General features: G+C 41.7%; 1 protein-coding gene and 1 long non-coding RNA gene across 2 annotated transcripts; one reads left to right on the top strand and one right to left on the bottom strand.

Annotated features, from left to right (window-relative positions):
- Positions 1-737: 737 nt before the first annotated feature.
- Positions 738-12,654, top strand: LOC135115781 (uncharacterized). The gene is made up of 3 exons (XR_010276058.1): positions 738-1,136; positions 10,251-10,340; positions 10,839-12,654. It is a non-coding gene; the product is annotated as an uncharacterized LOC135115781 (long non-coding RNA).
- Positions 12,655-13,477: 823 nt separating this feature from the next.
- LOC135115615 (uncharacterized) lies at positions 13,478-18,631 on the bottom strand. The gene is made up of 3 exons (XM_064032543.1): positions 18,577-18,631; positions 13,881-14,250; positions 13,478-13,697 (listed from the first exon to the last, which is right to left on the bottom strand). Exons 1-3 carry the CDS (start codon positions 18,629-18,631, stop codon positions 13,478-13,480), a joined length of 645 nt encoding a protein of 214 aa, XP_063888613.1.
- Between the last annotated feature and the right edge of the window lie 918 nt (positions 18,632-19,549).

Genomic DNA, 19,549 nt, shown 5'->3' with positions numbered 1-19,549 from the left:
CGTGACCTGCCCAGTTTAGTCACAAAGTATGATCATTCTTTCATTGCTAGATCATGCTGGTAGGGAGCGGTGGGTGGGCTGCTGCTTGGTCTTCTTTTATATTTATTTATGTTCCTGTATTCCTCATTCTCCTATTCCTTCTGCTTCTCCTTCTCCTTCCATCCATTTCTTTCTCCTCCTACTTCTCCTCTTCCTTCTCCTCTTTCTTGTCGTCATCTTTGTTGTTGTTGTTTTTGTTGTTGTTGTTGTTGTTGTTTTCTTCCTCTCCTCCTCCTCCTCCTCCTCTTGTTGTTGTTGTTGTTGTTGTTGTTGTTGTTGTTGTTTTCTTCCTCTCCTCCTCCTCCTCCTCTTGTTGTTGTTGTTGTTGTTGTTGTTGTTGTTGTTGTTGTTGTTGTTGTTGTTGTTGTTGTTGTTGTTGTTGTTGTTCCTCCCTCCCTCCCTCCCTTCATCTCTCCCTCTCTTCTTCCCTCCCCTACTATCATCATCATCATTTTCCTCTTCCCTCCTCCTCTCTCTCCCTCTCTCCCTCCTCCTCTTCCTCATCCACCACCACCCGTTCCTCGTCCTCCTCCTCCTCCTCCTCCTCCTCCTCCTCCTCCTCCTCCTCCTCCTCTTCCTCCTCCTCCTCTTCCTCCTCCTCCTCCTCTTCCTCTTCCTTCTTCTCCTCATCCTCCTTCTCCTCCTTACAAAAAGTGTTTACATTTTTGCCTTAATGTTCCTGTCATTTCGGCAGATATGTGGTAAATTAGGAGGAGGAGGAGGAGGACGAGGAGGACGAGGAAGAGGAGGAGGAAGAAGAAAGGAAAGAAGAGGAAGAAGAGGAGTGGAAAAGGAGAAGGAGGAAGAGAAAAAGGAGGAAGGGGAAGATGAAGAGGGGAGGAGGGAAATATGAAAAGGAAGCAGAAGAAAAGAAGGATGAGTAGAAGAGGAACATGGAATTGGAAGAGGGAAAGAAGGACAAAAAGAAGAAGAAAAGAAGAAAAAGAAGAAGAAGGAGAAGAAGAAGAAGAAGAAGAGAAGAAAAGAAGGAGAAGAAGAGGAGGAAAAGAAGAAGAAAAGAAGGAAAAGAAGAAGAAGAAAATGAAGAAGAAAGAAAGAAATATAAAAGGAAAGAAAAAAGAGGAAAAGTACAAAAGGTAAAATTAAAGTAAAACAACAGCAACACCAACAACAGCAACAATAACAACAACAACAACAACAACAACAACAACAACAACAACAACAATCAACCAACCAAACAAACAAAAAAGAATCAGAAAATGAAGAGGCAGACAGACAATAAAATACAAACTGAGGAAGAGAGAGAGAGAGAGAGAGAGAGAGAGAGAGAGAGAGAGAGAGAGAGAGAGAGAGAGAGAGAGAGAGAGAGAGGAAAGAAAGTAAGTGACAAGAAAGAAAAAAAGAAGGAAAGAAAAATCTTGGGCTGAAAATTGGACTTTTTTTCTTTTCTCCCTCCCTCCTTTCCATCCCTCCCTCTCTCCCTCTCTCCCTCCTTCTCTCTCCTCTCCTTCTCTCCCTCCTTCTCTCCCTCCGTCCCTCCTGTATTGTTTCTCCTCTCTAATTGTCAGCAAGTCTAACAGGTAATTAAAAGCGTCTGTTGCTTAATTAGACTCAGGTGTGCAGACGCGTAGGTGGCAGTGGTGGTGGTGGTGGTGGTGGTGGTGGTGGTGGTGGTGTATTGTTGGCTAAAGTACGAGTGGTGTTGATGGGTGTAAGTAGTGGTGGTGGCGGTGGTGGTGATGGAAATTGCAGTAGCAGTGGTAGTAGTAGTAGTAGTAGTAGGAGTAGTAGAAGTAGTAGTAGTAGTGGTAGTAGTAGTAGTAACAGTAGTAGTAGTAGTGGTAGCAGCAGTAGTAGTAGTAGTAGCAGCAGCAGCAGCAACAGCAGCAACAATAGTTCTTGTTGTAATGTTGGTAGTAGTAGTAGTAGTAGTAGTAGTAGTAGTAGTAGTAGTAGTAGTAATAGTAGTAGCAGTAGCAGTAGAAGTAGTTGTTGTAGTGGTACTACTACTACTACTACTACTACTACTACTACTACTACTAATAATAATAATAATAATAATAATAATAATAATAATAATAATAATAATAATAATAATAATAATAATAATAATAATAATGATACGTCTCCAAAAGAGAGAGAGAGAGAGAGAGAGAGAGAGAGAGAGAGAGAGAGAGAGAGAGAGAGAGAGAGAGAGAATCTCATTGTTACATTTGTCCGGATTTTCTTTACATTGATTGAATGAAATGACAAATCTTTGTATTATTTTATTTGTTATTATTTATCATTCATCTTAGTACATTCACAGCTCGCATTCCCTTATACAATTTTGTGTTTAGACGTACTTTTCATTCTTAGGTTTTCATTTTCATTTCATTTTTTTCATTTATTTATTTATTTTTTTTTATTTCCAGATATCCAGAATTTGTTTCTTGTTCACGGTTCTCACGCTTCTTGTTTTAATTTTAAAGTTTAAACTGAACCTGACTACTGAAATATCACACACACACACACACACACACACACACACACACACACACACACACACACACACATACACACTTAAGAGAATAATGACAGTCAGATTACCTTGATTAGCTCATTAATTAACGGCTCTGTCTTATCCGCTCACCTGACGAGGCCAATGAGACAGGTGAAGGAGGAGGAAGAGGAGGAGGAGGAGGTGTAGGAGGAGGAGGAGGAGGAGGAGGAGGAGGCGGCGGCAGAGAGTAATGGCAACCGTCAGTCACACCTCAACCTTATCTCGAGCGTGTGTAAGGTTGGTTTTGGCGTGTTATCCTGCGTCTGGGGAGAGGAGATAAGGAGATGAAGGAAGTAGGGAAGGAGGGGAGGAGGGGAGGAAGGGGTAGGAAGAGGGGTGAAGGGAGAGGGAAACTATAGGGAAGGCAAGTCATGCATTCTGTGTCTTAATGCTTCTGATGGTAATGAGAGAGAGAGAGAGAGAGAGAGAGAGAGAGAGAGAGAGAGAGAGAGAGAGAGAGAGAGAGAGAGAGATAACATTACTATATCAATACATGTCGATAGTTTAGGCAGTCAGTTTTGAAATTCTCTCTCTCTCTCTCTCTCTCTCTCTCTCTCTCTCTCTCTCTCTCTCTCTCTCTCTCTCTCTCTCTCTCTCTCTCTCTCTCTCTCTCTCTCTCTCTCATATCTCTCCATTGTGACAATTCCAATTTGTCGCTCTCTCTCACCTTTGATAATAAATATTGTTTTTGTGCCAGACCTTTACATAACAGTGTTTGTACTGCCCGCCATTAGCACCTTCACTATTAAAATATTTCCCGTTACCCTCTCTCTCTCTCTCTCTCTCTCTCTGTGTGTGTGTGTGTGTGTGTGTGTGTGTGTGTGTGTGTGTGTGTGTGTGTGTGTGTGTGTGTGTGTGTGTGTGTGTGTGTGTGTGTATCTTTGCGTTTCTAACGTCATTATTGTTCTCTTCCGTCGCCCTCGTCTTCCTTTTCTTCGTCTTCATTCTCCTTTTCTTCCTCGTCTTCCTTCTCCGCACTGTCCCTCTCTACGTTCTCTTTCTCCTCGTGGCCATCCTCATCCCTGTCCTCCTCGTCCATCAAGCTCACCAGTCAAGTGAGGCCACGTCTTGCCAACTCAAACTGGACTGATGGTCGTATTCCTCCATGTTTTGTTCTATCACCAAGACTGTTTTCAAAGGCCACACAAACAATTAGTCGGGCTCGCAAGGGTGTTTATTTTGTTTTGGTTCTGGCTCTCCATTCCGTGGTGCAGAGTCCTTGTCACGCTATTACAAAGAAAAAAATGAAAACACGCTTGGACACCACAGTAACTTCCACAAGAGGCTTTAAATTATCACCAGAATAATAAAAAAAATAAATAAAAATGAAAATCTCAATAGCTTTCAGAATCAGATTTTAACTTATCACTAGAGTCATGGAAACACTTGAGATACCATGTAACTTCCACATCAGTCTGGTAAACTGCTATAAAAAAAAATCATAAAAAACAGTCTTGAAACCCCAAGAATTTCCGCTTCAGCCGTAAGATTCTCTATGAACATGAAACCACCAATAACCAATTTCCATTATAATTTGTTAAACTACCACCAGAATCATGAAAACACTTGAAAACCTCAATAACTCTCTTTTCATCATGTTATCACTAGAATCATGAAAACACTCTTGAAAACCTCAACTACTTTCATTTCATCCCTTTATACTGTCACGAGAATCATGAAGACACACTGAACACTTCCAGCAGAGCCTGTAAAATTGTTACTAAAATAATGAACACACGCTTGCAAACCACAATAACTGACAAGGACGTATTATACTGTTGTTACTAGAATCTTGAAGACACCCTTGACACCCTAAATAACTTCCACAACAAGCTGTTTACTATAAATGGAATCATAAAAGGACTTTCAAAACTCAGTCATGAAAACACCCTAGAAATTCCCAGTAACTTCCACTACACCCTGTCAAAACAACAACAACAACAACAACAACAACAACAACAACAACACTTACTACTACTACTACTACTACTACTACTACTACTACCATTACTATTATTTTCCCTCTATGTATCTCCTTTCTTCTCCTTCCCTCTGAATTTCTCTCTCTCTCTCTCTCTCTCTCTCTCTCTCTCTCTCTCTCTCTCTCTCTCTCTCTCTCTCTCTCTCTCTCTCTCTCTCTCTCTCTCTCTCTCTCTCTCTCTCTCTCCCTTTCTCCATGTTTCCCTCCCCTCCTTTTTCCTCCTTTCTTCTTCTACCTTCTATCCCTCTTCCCTCTTCGCTCTGTTAGCAAATGAGAGAGAGAGAGAGAGAGAGAGAGAGAGAGAGAGAGAGAGAGAGAGAGAGAGAGAGAGAGAGAGAGAGAGAGAGGAATAACAGTAGGAAGGAATGGGGAAGGGAGGAAGAGAAGGAAGGAAGGAAGGAAGGAAGGTAGGAAAGAAAGAAAAAGAAAGTAAGCAGGAAGAAAGGAAGGAAGGAAGGAACGTACAAAATAAGAAAGGAAGGAAAAACAAAAAGAAAAAGGAAGGAAAGAATGTAGTTAAGGAGGGAGACGAAGAGAGAGAGAGAGAGAGAGAGAGAGAGAGAGAGAGAGAGAGAGAGAGAGAGAGAGAGAGAGAGAGAGAGAGACCCCGAGGACCTGAGATGGAAACCTTCAGTGACAAAAACATTTCAGTAAAGAAAGTTTTAATTATAATATGTATCTCTTGCCACCGAGAGAGAGAGAGAGAGAGAGAGAGAGAGAGAGAGAGAGAGAGAGAGAGAGAGAGAGAGAGAGAGAGAGAGAGAGAGAGCTGAAGAATGTGTCTGTCTAACTATGCCTGTCTGTCTGTCTGTCTGTCTATCTGTCTGTCTACATACCTGTTTTTTAGTGTGTGTGTGTGTGTGTGCTAACGCGCATGCATGTGCGTATGTATGTATTTATGTATGTATGTATAGATCGGTCTGTCTGTCTGTCTGTCTATCACACTATGTATCTATTTATTTGCTTGTATGTCCATTTACCTGGTGTAATCTACGTCAAACCATCAGTCTATTCACCACTCTATTTATATGTGTATGTATCAATCCATTTATCTAAATCTATGTATCTATTTATCTATATAACCAATCTATACACCTATCTGTCTGTATGTCTGTCTATCTATCTATCCTTCTATTTATCTATAAGTATTTCTATCTACCTATATATTTATCAATCTATCTATCTACCTACTTATCTATCTATCTATCTATCTACGTATCTATCTATCTATACACAACTGTTCATCCATACATACAGTACATATTTATGTATGTATGTATGTATGTATGTACGTATGTATGTATCTGTCTGTTTGTCTGCCTTTCAGCCTATATATCTTTTATTCTATGTATCCATCTATCCTCCAAACTCCTCTCTCTCTCTCTCTCTCTCTCTCTCTCTCTCTCTCTCTCTCTCTCTCTCTCTCTCTCTCTCTCTCTCTCTCTCTCTCTCTCTCTCTCTCTCTCTCTCTCTCTCTCTCTCTCTCTCTCTCTCTCTCTCTCTCTCTCTCTCTCTCTCTCTCTCTCTCTCTCTCTATGTATGTATGTATCGCAATTAAACGCAAATACCACCGAGATAAAGGTGCATTAACATTGCTGTTGGTGACGTCAGGAGTCCCAATATGGTCATGTGACGTCACCAGTGCGGATGTGACGTCACCATGCGTGTGCAAGCCAATCAGCGAGGCGCGACACTCCTGTTTGTCTTCCCCTGTAATTATTTCATCTGTATGCATGAGTTTTTTGTGTGTCTGTTTTGTTGAATGTTCGCCGCATCTGGTCACTGCGGGAAAGTGTGTTGCTTGTGTGTGTGTGTGTGTGTGTGTGTGTGTGTGTGTGTGTGTGTGTGTGTGGATGTTGGGGGGGGGGATATGTGTGTCAGAAGCTTAATAACTATCTCGTCTCTTCGTTCTATAACAAATGTATCATCTTTTCTCTATTTTTTGATTCTGTTTTTCCCTCCTCCTTGTGGCTTGGATCGTCTCGAGAGTGGAACATTTAGACGCCTCAAAACACACACACACACACACACACACACACACACACACACACACACACACACACACACACACACACACACACACACACACACACACACACACACACATATGCATGCACGAACGCACGCGCGTGTACAATACGCACATTTCATCTCATCAACTCTCCTCACTCCTCCTCTCACGGAATGTCTTCAGCCTCTCTCTCTCTCTCTCTCTCTCTCTCTCTCTCTCTCTCTCTCTCTCTCTCTCTCTCTCTCTCTCTCTCTCTCTCTCTCTCTCTCTCTCTCTCTCTCTCTATCTATCTATCTATCTATCTATCTATCTCTCTCTCTCTCTATCTCTCTCTCTCTCTTCGCCGCAGTGTATCCTCTTTGGCTATCTTCTGTCGCTGTTTTCACATTAAGTGCTCCTCTTATCTTGCGAACTACATGCCTCTCCTCTCACGTAGCCAAGTTTTTTTTTTTTTAAGTTTCCTTTCTCTCACCCTTCTGTTTATCTTTTTAATGCAATAGTTAAGCAGTATATCAGTATTTCACCCCTTTGACTGGTAAACTCTGGAACTCCCTGCCTACTTCTGTATTTCTTCCTACCCATGACTTAAACTCTTCAAGAGGAAGATTTCAAGACGTTTCGCTTCGTAATATTTAATGTGATTTTGAGCTGTTTTCTTTAGGGACCTTTTTGGAGAATTTTTATTTATTTATTTTTTATTTGAGTTTTGTTGCCCTTGGCCAGAGCCTCTCTTATACACACACACACACCCACCCACCCACCCACCCACACATACACACACACACACACACACACACACACACACACTGCAGCTGAAGCAGGCTTTCCTTACGTTCCGGATACAAGTGAAGTGTGAAGTTGCCTGTAAGAAAAATAATGCTTGTGTATTTTTTATTGTCTCATATTAATGTTATGCACCAGAAAGAGTACACCTGTCACTTAACTTTCAGCTTGTAAGAGGGACACTGGCCTAGAGCAACAGAGAGAGAGAGAGAGAGAGAGAGAGAGAGAGAGAGAGAGAGAGAGAGAGAGAGAGAGAGAAGAGAAGAGAAGAGAAGAGAAGAGAAGAGAAGAGAAGAGAAGAGAAGAGAAGAGAAGAGAAGAGAAGAGAAGAGAAGAGAAGAGAAGAGAAGAGAAGAGAAGAGAAGAGAAGAGAAGAGAAGAGAAGAGAAGAGAAGAGAAGAGAGAGAGAGAGGGATTACTGTTACTCCTTAGATTATTTGTGATGGCTGACAATAATCGAAAGCATTATAAATCTGATGGTGTTTCCTGTCACGTGTTTAGCGACACGTTATCAAAACACTGGCTGTCCTGCGCAATGTCGATGCACTCTGGAGTCTTACTAAAACAATCTATTTATAAGACGACGGCTTGGATTATATTGGTGACGAGTGACAGTCTTCGGAACTTTCCTCTTTATTTACAGTATATGTTATCATTAATTGGTTCTAAGACAGAGTGGTAAATGAACGGAATAGACTCAATGATTAAGTTGTTAGTGCTGAATTAATTGGAGGACTTAAAAGATTACACGAATTTATTGATGAGAATGATAGCGGAAGTAATTAGGCATGTTTTGTACAGGGAATGCCACATGTTCGCCTGGCACTGCAGCTTCCGTTAATTTCTTATGTTCTTATAATCATGCGGTGTGTACAGATATATGTACAAGACTGGAAAAAAGCTCGCGACGCCAGGTGTGAGGTGAATTTCTCTCTTGCCCTCTGGCATAAGTTTCTATTTGGATTACATCTGACTCATCCCAGTTCGTGACATTATCTTGTGACCACATCCGTGAATCCTGCAACAAGTGCACTGCGATGAAAGGGACGCAGCAATCTAAGGGATGTCAGACTATGTTGACGTGGTTTAGTCTCTAAAGAATCAAAATATCTTGTGTTTTGGCTGACTCACACACCTATGCAGACTAAGCATGTTTTATCTGACTCTCAACTATCCATGACCTCTGATGCTACACTCACAAGTGTCATGTGCAAAATTTTTGGGTCTTATTATAGAAGAAAATTTAAATTGGAAAAATCATACGGTCTGTTTGTTTAAATTTGTCAAAACATGTGGAATTTTATACAGAATTAAACGAAAACTAACCATTGAGGCTTTACGGAACATCTGTTATTCCCTTTGTCATCCATACATTACCTATTGTGTCGCTGTCTGTGTATTTACTTGACCTACAGTTATAAAAGAAGTTTTTTATATCTCAAAAGAAAGTCATCAGAACTATTTGCCTCAAAAGGAAGTACGATTCTAGTGATACAACGTTTAATAAACTTAGGTTGTTAAAATTTGATTTAGTTAGAAAATATTTCTTGCTACTTAGTATTTTCAATGATATAAACAGCAGTACTAATCAAAACAATAAAATATTTAAGGTTTTTGATCATGGTCAAGGTACAAGGGGCAATAATATTGATTTAATTCCACCACAACCATTGTTTAAACTTTCTACTCACTGTGTTGGACAGCAATTTTAGAATGAAATAGCAAATAATCTGAAAACTATTAACAATTTCAATATATTTAAGGTAAAACTCAAAAGCTATTTGCACAATCAGCAAACTCAAAACTTTGGAAAAGATTTTGTATTCTTTCAGTTAGTAGACTCATGAATCATATCAAGACAACTGTGGCCAACGTGATATCCTAGGTATATAAACTATATTGATAAGGAATATTTAGGATAAGTTATTGCTGCTCTCGCTAGACGTTTATATGAATATGTTATTTTCTGTCCGCTAGGGAGCATATGCTCAGTGAACTAATGCCACAAATTATCATTATTATTTTTTTCACATATACTTTAAGAATTATGTTATTTTTTTGGCAATAAATTCTGTCAATCATTTAATCATCCCCGCCGTTCGTCCCACATTGATAATTGTAAAATCTAAACATAACTGTGCCTAACTTGTACGCCAACACAGTATGAAACGGAAAACTTTTGAAAACAGGATTTTATTCGACACAAAACCTACCTCAATGGTTGCAAAAGAGCTGCTGTAGAACATAATGAATTCATAAAATCTTATCCCAAGTAAGAATGTGAAAAGGTTACATTATTGAGAGAGTTAACTCCTTCAGCAACACGGCATCAGATCAGTGTTAGACAGGCAGACGACGCAGTAACCAGGTTGTTAGTGCTGCGTCATTAGTAAGCTTTAAAAAGATTAGACAAATTAATGGATGGGGATGATAGGTGGAAATAGGCAGGCATGTTTTACTCAGGAACTGCCCCTTGTAGGCTTCTCTTGCTTTCTTATGTTCTTATATTTAAATGTATTGGTGCTTTTCCTTGAGATGAGAGTGGCAGGTGTGACCAAAACTTAATCATTTGAAAAAAAAAAAAAAAAAAACGAAAAGTGCTTGTACTGAAGGTAGAAATCTGAAAGGAAAGACGGTTTCTGGCTTATTTTCTTATTTTATTTTGTTATTATGACCAGTGTACTTTATGAGGGGGCTACTTTGTCACTGGAGAGGACTAGAATTGACGGGGACTGGAAGAAATGGGCCCAAGCTCGATAAAACTGACAGTGACGCGAACATGAGAAAAGAACATAAGAACACAAGAAAATAAGGGAAGATGCAAGAACACAAGAAAATAAGGGAAGATGCAAGAAGGAGAGAAGTGACGGAAACGGTGGGTGTTGTGACTCGTGCAGTGACTTACAGTGATGCTTGTGTTGTTTGTGTTGCAGGGCGCCTTTTGTTGATGGTGATGATTGCTGTGAACATTCCCTCCACCAAGAACGAGACAAGACAACTTAGAACATCCTCTGTGGCCCTGGGTGAGTGTGTGTGTGTGTGTGTGTGTGTGTGTGTGTGTGTGTGTGTGTGTGTTCGGTTCTCGCACCATAACCACTAGTTGTAGTTTGTATTACTGAGTGTTACATGAATATCTCTCTCTCTCTCTCTCTCTCTCTCTCTCTCTCCTCTCTCTCTCTCTCTCTCTCTCTCCTCTCTCTCTCTCTCTCTCTCTCTCTCTCTCTCTCTCTCTCTCTCTCTCCCTTTGTGTTGCTTTCCTCTCCTCGTCTTCTGACTCCAGTGTGCATAAAACACCATAACAAGACTGTCCATCAAACACACACACACACACACACACACACACACACACACACACACACACACACACACACACACACACACACACACACACACACACACACACACACACAAGTACATACACACGTTATTACTTTCATATCTTTTTATTTATTTTTTACCTGACCATGACATCCTTTAGTAAGATTAATAGTTCCGTGCTTCCTGATTGCATTACATTACAGAGGGCGATATGTGCTGCTCCTATCTGCCGCCATCACCACCACCATCACCACCACCACCACCACCACCACCACCACCACCACCACCACCACCACCACCACGTTCTTCTTCCACCACTGTACCACACGCAACCTCCAACGACCACAGACAGACAGATAGATAGATAGATAGATAGATAGATAGATAGATAGATATACATTCATTCATACATACATACATAGAAAGATAGATACATAGATAGATAGATAGACAGAGAGTTAAATATCTTTTTTAACAATTTTTTTTCTATGTAGGAGAGGTAACGGCCAAATGCAACAAAGTTTAGGTAAAAAGGCCCACTGAGGCGTTAGTCCCTAGAAAGAGGTCAGAAACGATCGTAAAAAAAACTGAAGGATAAGTAAGTGTCTTGAAACCTCCCTCTTGAAAAAGTTCAAGTCATAGGAAGGAGGAGATACAGAAGTAGGCAGGGAGTTCCAGAGTTTACCAGAGAAAGGGATGAATGTTTGAGAATACTGGTTTACTCTTGCATTAGAAAGGTGAACAGAATAGGCACGAGAGAAAATAGAAGGTCTTGTACATCGTGGCTGCTTGGGGAGGGAAGGCATGCAGTTAACAAGATCAGAAGAGCAGTTAGCGTGAAAATAACATTGCGGCGATGAAAAATAGGCTGAAGACATTCAATTAGAGGGGAGGAGCTGATAAGACGAAGTGCTTTTGATTCCATTCTGTCTAAAAGAACAGTATAAGTGGACACTCCCACATACATGTGAAGCATACTCCATACATGGGGGATATGCACTCTGTACAGAGTTAGCAACTTGAGGTGTGAGGAAAAATGGCGGAGACGACTCAACGTACTTAAAGAGCAAAACACACCACCACCACCATTGTCGTGTGTGTGTGTGTGTGTGTGTGTGTGTGTGTGTGTGTGTGTGTGTGTTGTTTAATATTCACTAACGCGATCATTCTAAGTTTACTCCCACGATCTGCAGCATCACCGTTACCGAAGTATCGCCAGGAGGAAATGCAGAAGGAGGCAGGGAGTTCCAGAGTTAACTACCAAAGAGGATGAAAGACAGAGGGTACCAGTTAACTCTTGCATTAAGGAAGTGAGCAGAACAAGGGTGAAAAAAAAAAAACAGGCAAGGAGTTTAAGAGTTTACCAGAAAGACTGAGATATCTGGTTAACTCTTGCATTAAGGAGCTGGGCAGGATAGGACTTAGAAAGTTAAAAGCCTTGTACAGCGAGGCCGGGGGAGGATAGCAAGAGATGCAACATTGTAGCGAAGAGAAAGAGAGAGATTAAAGACAGTCATTGAGAGGAAAGGAGTTGATGAGAGAAAATGTAATACAGTAATCCTACTCATTCTTACATCACCACTGCACCAACCACTGCACGTCCAAATACACACCACCACCACCACCACCACCGCCGCCGCCACCACCACTACCACCACTACAGCTCTCAACCGTAAACATTTTGTGGTTCCATATGAACTATTTTTCAAAAGCCACCGATATTACTAATTGAATTTCCATTATGTTTTTCCCCACTGATGATGCAGGACCCTTGTCAGACTATCATTAGAATAAGAAAAAACACCCTTGAAGAGCCCAGTAAATCCCCTACGGTCTGTTAGAAGTTGTGGAGCTAAGATTCCTAAATGATTAAGAAAACAAACCCTATCCTCTTCATAATCACCGCGAGACCCCTACGTCCACATCATTCAAGTGTCCTAAGGGATTTAACAAGGGTAGCATAGAAAGGTCCTTGGCTTTAGTTCTCTGTATAAGATGAGAAGTAACGGGTTTGAGCTGGATGAAGAAAAAAAATTAGAAGATGAAAACAAAAAAAAAAGAAGTAGGAAAGTGGAAAATAAGCAAAATGAAATGTGGAAAATAAAAAGAGAAGTAATAGCAAAGTAGGAAATGAGCAAGTGGGGAAGTGAATATTAAGAAGAAAAGAAGCAGTAGCGTAGAAAATAAACAGGTGGAAAGGTGAAAACGAAGAAGATAAGAAGTAATAAAGTAGAAAGATAAAAGAAGATATATATATATATATATATATATATATATATATATATATATATATATATATATATATATATATATATATATATATATATATATATATATATATATATATATATATATATATATATTTTTTTTTTTTTTTTTTGCGTTTCATTGAGATGTTGATTTCATGCCTGCTTAAACTTGATAAAAATAAGCGGAAAATAAATAGAAAAGTTATAAATAACAGGAAAAGTTGTAAAGTAGAAAATAAATTAAGTGTATTTTTTTTGCGCTTTAAATGAGTAAAAAAAGACTGTTTTCCTTTTTTCATTAACTAGAGATGAGAATTTAAGTTTCCGGCTTAGATTATTAGTAAAGGATAGACCGAGGATATTCAGTATAGAGAAGGGGGGGACAGCTTAGCGTCACTGAAAACGAGAGAATATTTATCTGGAAGGTGTGTCGAGTTGATAGACGGAGGAATTGAGTTTTTTGGGACACTGAACAATACAAAGTTGGTCAGTTGCGAATGTTGTGTCAGTCCCTAGAGTACCGTCATTCAGGAAGCTCCCTAAGGCGTCCCCGTGACTGCCTCCCCCATTTAGTACAGGCAGAGTTCGTCACTTCAGCACCGCCAGAAGTGTGAGAGCGAATACCTGCCAGGCTTCTCTCCATTCCCGCAGCGCTCAGAGCATACTGCTGTGGTGGTACTGAAAACTTGGTACACCTGACGCACTTCTGGCCTCGGTGCGTCAGATGTGGTGTGGTGTGGGTGGTGTGGCTTGTGTGGATGGTGTGGGTGCTGGTCACTAACTGGTGTGGGTGGTGTAGGTGCAGGTCTTGGGCTGGTGTGGGTGAATATAAGAACATAAGAACATAAGAAATAAGGTAAGCTGCAGAAAGCGACCAGGCTTACACGTGGCAGTCCCTGTATGAAATATACGAGTATCTACCTGTTTCCATCTATTATCCCCATCCATAAACCTGTCTAATCTTCTCTTAAAGCTCTCTAGTGTCCTAGCACTAACAACATGATTACTGAGTCCATTCCACGTTGGTCACTGACTGGTGTGGGTGGTGTGGGTGCAGGTCTAGGGCTGGTGTGGGTGGTGTGGGTGCAGATGGCGGGCTGGTGTGGGTGGTGTGGGTGCATGTCGCGGGCTGGTGTGGGTGGTGTGGGTGCATGTCGCGGGCTGGTGTGGGTGGTGTGGGTGCATGTCGCGGGCTGGTGTGGGTGGTGTGGGTGCATGTCGCGGGCTGGTGTGGGTGGTGTGGGTGCATGTCGCGGGCTGGTGTGGGTGTTGTGGGTGCAGATGGCGGGCTGGTGTGGGTGTTGTGGGTGCAGGTCGCGGGTTGGAATTGTTTCGTTGGGTTTCTCCTCTGCCTTGGGTGTAGTTACTCATAAGGCACCACTTTTCAAACTGAAGTGTGAAATGTCTATTTTGTAACATTTTAACTGACTGTTTCTGTGACAGGTGTTAGTATGTTGCTATGGATTCTTATTTTTGTAAATTCTCTTTCCCTTTTTCTTTTCCGTGTCCAGTCTGGTGTCTCTCAGGGCAGTGTTGCTGAGCCTGTTTATTTTATCACAAGTGATATGTAGTGATATGTAATTTCTTCTCATCTGATGACTTATGTTGATAACATTTCTCTATTCCACCATGTTCCGGGCTTTCAAAGATCCCCGCTGTCCACTCAGTTCAGCACTGACTTTCATTATTCTCTCTCTCTCTCTCTCTCTCTCTCTCTCTCTCTCTCTCTCTCTCTCTCTCTCTCTCTCTCTCTCTGTGTGTGTGTGTGTGTGTGTGTGTGTGTATGCGTGTTGTGTGTGTGTGTGTTTATGAAGGAGGGACACTGGCCAAGGGGAACAAAAAATCCAATTAAAAAAATGCCCACTGAAATGCCAGTCCCATAAAAGGGTCAAAACAGTCGTCAAAAATTGATGGATAAGTGTCTTGAAACCTCCCTCTTCAAGGAATTCAAGTCATAGGAAGGTGGAAATACAGAAGCAGGCAGGGAGTTCCAGAGTTTACCAGAGAAAGGGATGAATGATTGAGAATACTGGTTAACTCTTGCGTTAGAGAGGTGGACAGAATAGGGGTGAGAGAAAGAAGAAAGTCTTGTGCAGCGAGGCCGCGGAAGGAGGGGAGGCATGCAGTTAGCAAGATCAGAAGAGCAGTTAGCATGAAAATAGCGGTAGAAGACAGCTAGAGATGCAACATTGCGGCGGTGAGAGAGAGCCTGAAGACAGTTAGTTAGAGGAGAGGAGTTGATGAGACGAAAAGCTTTTGATTCCGCCCTGTCTAGAAGAGCAGTATGAGTGGAACCCCCCCCCCCCCGCACATGTGAAGCATACTCCATAAATGGACGGATAAAGCCCTTGTACAGAGTTAGCAGCTGGGGGGGAAGGGTGATAAAAACTGGCGGAGACGTCTCAGAACGCTTAACTTCATAGAAGCTGTTTTAGCTAGAGATGAGATGTGAAGCTTCCAGTTCAGTTCAGTAAAGGACAGACCGAGGATGTTCAGTGTAGAAGAGGGGGGACAGTTGAGTGTCATTGAAGAAGAGGGGATAGTTGTCTGGAAGGTTGTGTCGAGTTGCTAGATGGTGGAATTGAGTTTTTGAGGCATTGAACAATACCAAGTTTGCTCTGCCCCAATCAGAAATTTTAGAAAGATCAGAAGTCAAGCGTTCTGTGGCTTCCCTGTGTGAAATGTTTACCTCCTGAAGGGTTGGACGTCTATGAAAAGACGTGGAAAAGTGCAGGGTGGTATCATCAGTGGATAGGACAAGAAGTTTGGTTTAGAAGATCATTAATGAATAATAAGAAGAGAGTGGGTGACAGGACCCTGAGGAACACCACTGTTAATAGATTTAAGAGAAGAACAGTGACCGTCTACCACAGCAGCAATAGAACGGTCAGAAAGGAAACTTGAGATGAAGTTACAGAGAGAAGGATAGAAGCCGTAGGAGGGTAGTTTGGAAATCAAAGCTTTGTGCCATACTCTATCAAAAGCTTTTGATATGTCCAAGGCAACAGCAAAAGTTTCACTATAATCTCTAAAAGAGGATGACCAAGACTCAGTAAGGAAAGCCTGAGGATCACCAGCAGAGCGGCCCTGACGGAACCCATACTGGCGATCAGATAGAAGGTTGTGAAGTGATAGATGTTTAAGAATCTTCCTGTTGAGGATAGATTCAAAAACTTTAGATAGGCAGGAAATTAAAGCAATAGGGCGGTAGTTTGAGTGATTAGAACGGTCACCCTTTTTAAAAGCAGGCTAAATGTAGGCAAACTTCCAACAAGAAAGAAAGGTAGATGTTGACAGACAGAACTGAAAGAGTTTGACTAGGTAAGTTGTAAGCACGGAGGCGCAGTTTCGGAGAACAATAGGAGGGACCCTATCAGGTCCATAAGCCTTCCGAGGGTTTAGGTCAGCAAGGGCATGGAAAACATCATTGCGAAGAATTTTAATAGGTGGCATGAAGTAGTCAGAGGGTGGAGGAGAGGGAGGAACAAGCCCAGAATCGTCCAAGGTAGAGTTTTTAGCAAAGGTTTGAGCAAAGAGTTCAGCTTTAGAAATAGATGTGATAGCAGTGGTGCCATCTGGTTGAAATAGAGGAGGGAAAGAAGAAGAAGCAAAGTTATTGGAGATATTTTTTGGCTAGATGCCAGAAATCACGAGGGGAGTTAGATCTTGAAAGGTTTTGACATTTTCTGTTAATGAAGGAGTTTTTGGCTAGTTGGAGAACAGACTTGGCATGGTTCCGGGCAGAAATATAAAGTGCATGAGATTCTGGTGATGGAAGGCTTAAGTACCTTTTGTGGGCCACCTCTCTATCATGTATAGCACGAGAACAAGCTGTGTTAAACCAAGGTTTAGAAGGTTTAGGACGAAAAAAAGAGTGAGGAATGTACGCCTCCATGTCAGACACTATCACCTCTGTTATGCGCTCAGCACACAAAGACGGATCTCTGACAAGGAAGCAGTAGTCATTCCAAGGAAAATCGGCAAAATACCTCCTCAGGTCCCCCCAACTAGCAGAGGCAAAACGCCAGAGGCACCTTCGCTTAGGGGGATCCTGAGGAGGGATTGTAGCGATAGGACAAGATAAAGATATGAGTTTGTGATCGGAGGATCCCAACGGAGAAGAAAGGGTGACAGCATAAGCAGAAGGATTAGAGGTCAGGAAAAGGTCAAGAATGTTGGTCGTATTTCCAAGACGGTCAGGAATACGAGTATGGTGTTGCACCTATTGCTCAAGGTCGTGGAGGATAGCAAAGTTGAAGGCTAGTTCACCAGGATAATCAGTGAAGAGAGAGGAAAGCCAAAGCTGGAAGCTTGGAAGTTAAGTAGTCAAAGAATTTCTTATAGTCAGAGGAGTTAGGTGAGAGGTATACAGCATAGATAAATTTAGTATGAGAGTGACTCTGTAGTCGTAGCCAAATGGTGGAAAACTTGGAAGATTCAAGAGCGTGGGCACGAGAGCAGGTTAAGTCATTGCGCACATAAACACAACATCCAGCTTTGGATCGAAAATGAGGATAGAGAAAGTAGGAGAGAACGAAAAAGGGGCTACTGTCAGTTGCCTCAGACACCTGAGTTTCAGTGAGGAAAAGAAGATGAGGTTTAGAAGAGAAGAGGTGGTGTTCTACAGATTGAAAATTAGATCTTAGACCGCGAATGTTGCAGAAGGTAATGAAGAAAAAGTTGAGGAGGGGTCAAGACACTTAGGGTCGTCGACGGAAAGGCAGTCCGACCTGGGGACATTTATTGACCCCTCCCCAGATGGGGACTCCGAGGCTGGTGTAGGAGTCGCCATGATAATTTTGAAATTTTTGAGTGAAGGGTGTGTGTGTTATTAGGTGCTTGTAGTGTTGTGTGGAGGAAGAGAGTTGTCTTTAGAGGGCAGGCTGTGACCGCCCCCTTGTGTTGTGAGACACAAACGGAAACGTTCAGTGAGGTCACAGCTGGGTTTAATGATAAGTTCACAGCACCCCCTGAACAGTGCTTTAGACCTCACTGGGAGTAATTATCGTTTCGGCAGATGTCTAATGCCGTGTGTGTCTACTGTGTGTGTGTGAGTGTGTGTGTGTGTGTGTGTGTGTGTGTGTGTGTGGCGAATTTGAAGTGTGACATGAAGTCCTGCCACGACCAACAGAGTCACCTTCAGTCGCTTGATTTCTTCCTCTACCGCACTTCTTGACAGTACCGCTTTGGTTAGATCGCGAACTGATTTTTGAATAATATCATTAGGAGAACTGCTGCTTTTCTTTCTCATAAAACCTAGAATGTTTATTTATTTATTTATTTATTTATTTTATTTTATTTTATTTTATTTTTATTTTATTTATTTATTTACTTTTTTTTTTTTTTTTTTTTTGCTTTTACGTAAAAGTCCGGTTTCCCCAGTCTATTAGGTCTAGAACGGTGCCTTTTAGCGAAGGATTTGGTTGTGGCATTTGAGATCTGTTACCCCGAATGCTGAGGAAATTCTTTTATGATGTCTGTTTTGATTTTTTTTTTTTCCTCTCGTGCCGCTTTTCCCCGAGGACTGCAGTGCGGTGTGCATGTCGTCTGCTGCATCTCATCCACGTCATGACGTCATTCTTTTAAAATAATAAAAACTTTGCTGCCCCGTTTTGAGCTTGACCTTCATTGTCGTGAAATGACTGGCGGGCTGTGTTTCAAGCCTGCCAGTCCCAACGAGCAGCCTCCTCACAGCACACCGCCGCTTCGCCTTCAGCTGCATCGCCCAACACGCCACAGTTTGCCATGAGTGTGCGCGCTTGTCACCCACAACTGTGTTCTGCCAACCAGTCTTGCAGAAGTTGGAGTTCAATGAGGAACGCGCTTCTGAAGTTGCTGTTGACAGACTGAAGACAAGTCAGCATCTTCCTGTTAAGCCGCTAAGCATTGTAAAGATTGTTTTTATTTATTTATTCATTTATTACCTGTTCTTGTTAATGTTTCATAAAATGATTGCTCATCGGAAGAACTTTGCCCGGGTATCAACTCCATGGCTCGCCCTCGCACCTTGTCACGGATTCTTATAATAATATTAATAACACCGATAGTAATAATAATGATAATAATGATAATAATAATAATAATAACAATAATAGCAGTAATAATAGTAATAATAATAATAATTAATATACCAGGCCGGCAGCCCCACACGAGGTGGTCCAGACAAGGCACAAAACACACACACACACACACACACACACACACACACACACACACACACACACGTCATTCACACTCTTTTAACCCAACATGTCGTTTTCTGGTGGAAATGAGCCTCGTGGACCTCACTTCTACTACTACTACTACTAATAATAATAATAATAATAATAATAATAATAACACAGTCGCCTCCACAGTGAGTGCAGCAGAGGGGGCCGCGTGACGCTCAGCCTAGGAAAAAAAAAGGCGGCATTCTTGAACACTGCCGAAGAGTCCAGTTGTTAGCGGAGTTCAGGAAATACACTGATAGTTACCTTACAAGGGGACGCACTTAGATGTTACTCTGTAGCCAAACAACACATAGTACACAGGCCTGGGTACATGTAAATGGTTATTAATGTGCGCTGAGTCCGCGTGTAGTGTAGTAGTGGAGAATAGTTTAGCTGGAGTCGCTTGGTGAAATTCAGCATGCTGTAGTGGAGCATCTTTCAGGTTTTGTTCAAGAG

The sequence above is a fragment of the Scylla paramamosain genome, chromosome 29, assembly GCF_035594125.1.
Source record: "Scylla paramamosain isolate STU-SP2022 chromosome 29, ASM3559412v1, whole genome shotgun sequence".
NCBI lineage: Eukaryota > Metazoa > Arthropoda > Malacostraca > Decapoda > Portunidae > Scylla > Scylla paramamosain.
This window is presented reverse-complemented; position numbering and strand designations above follow the sequence as displayed.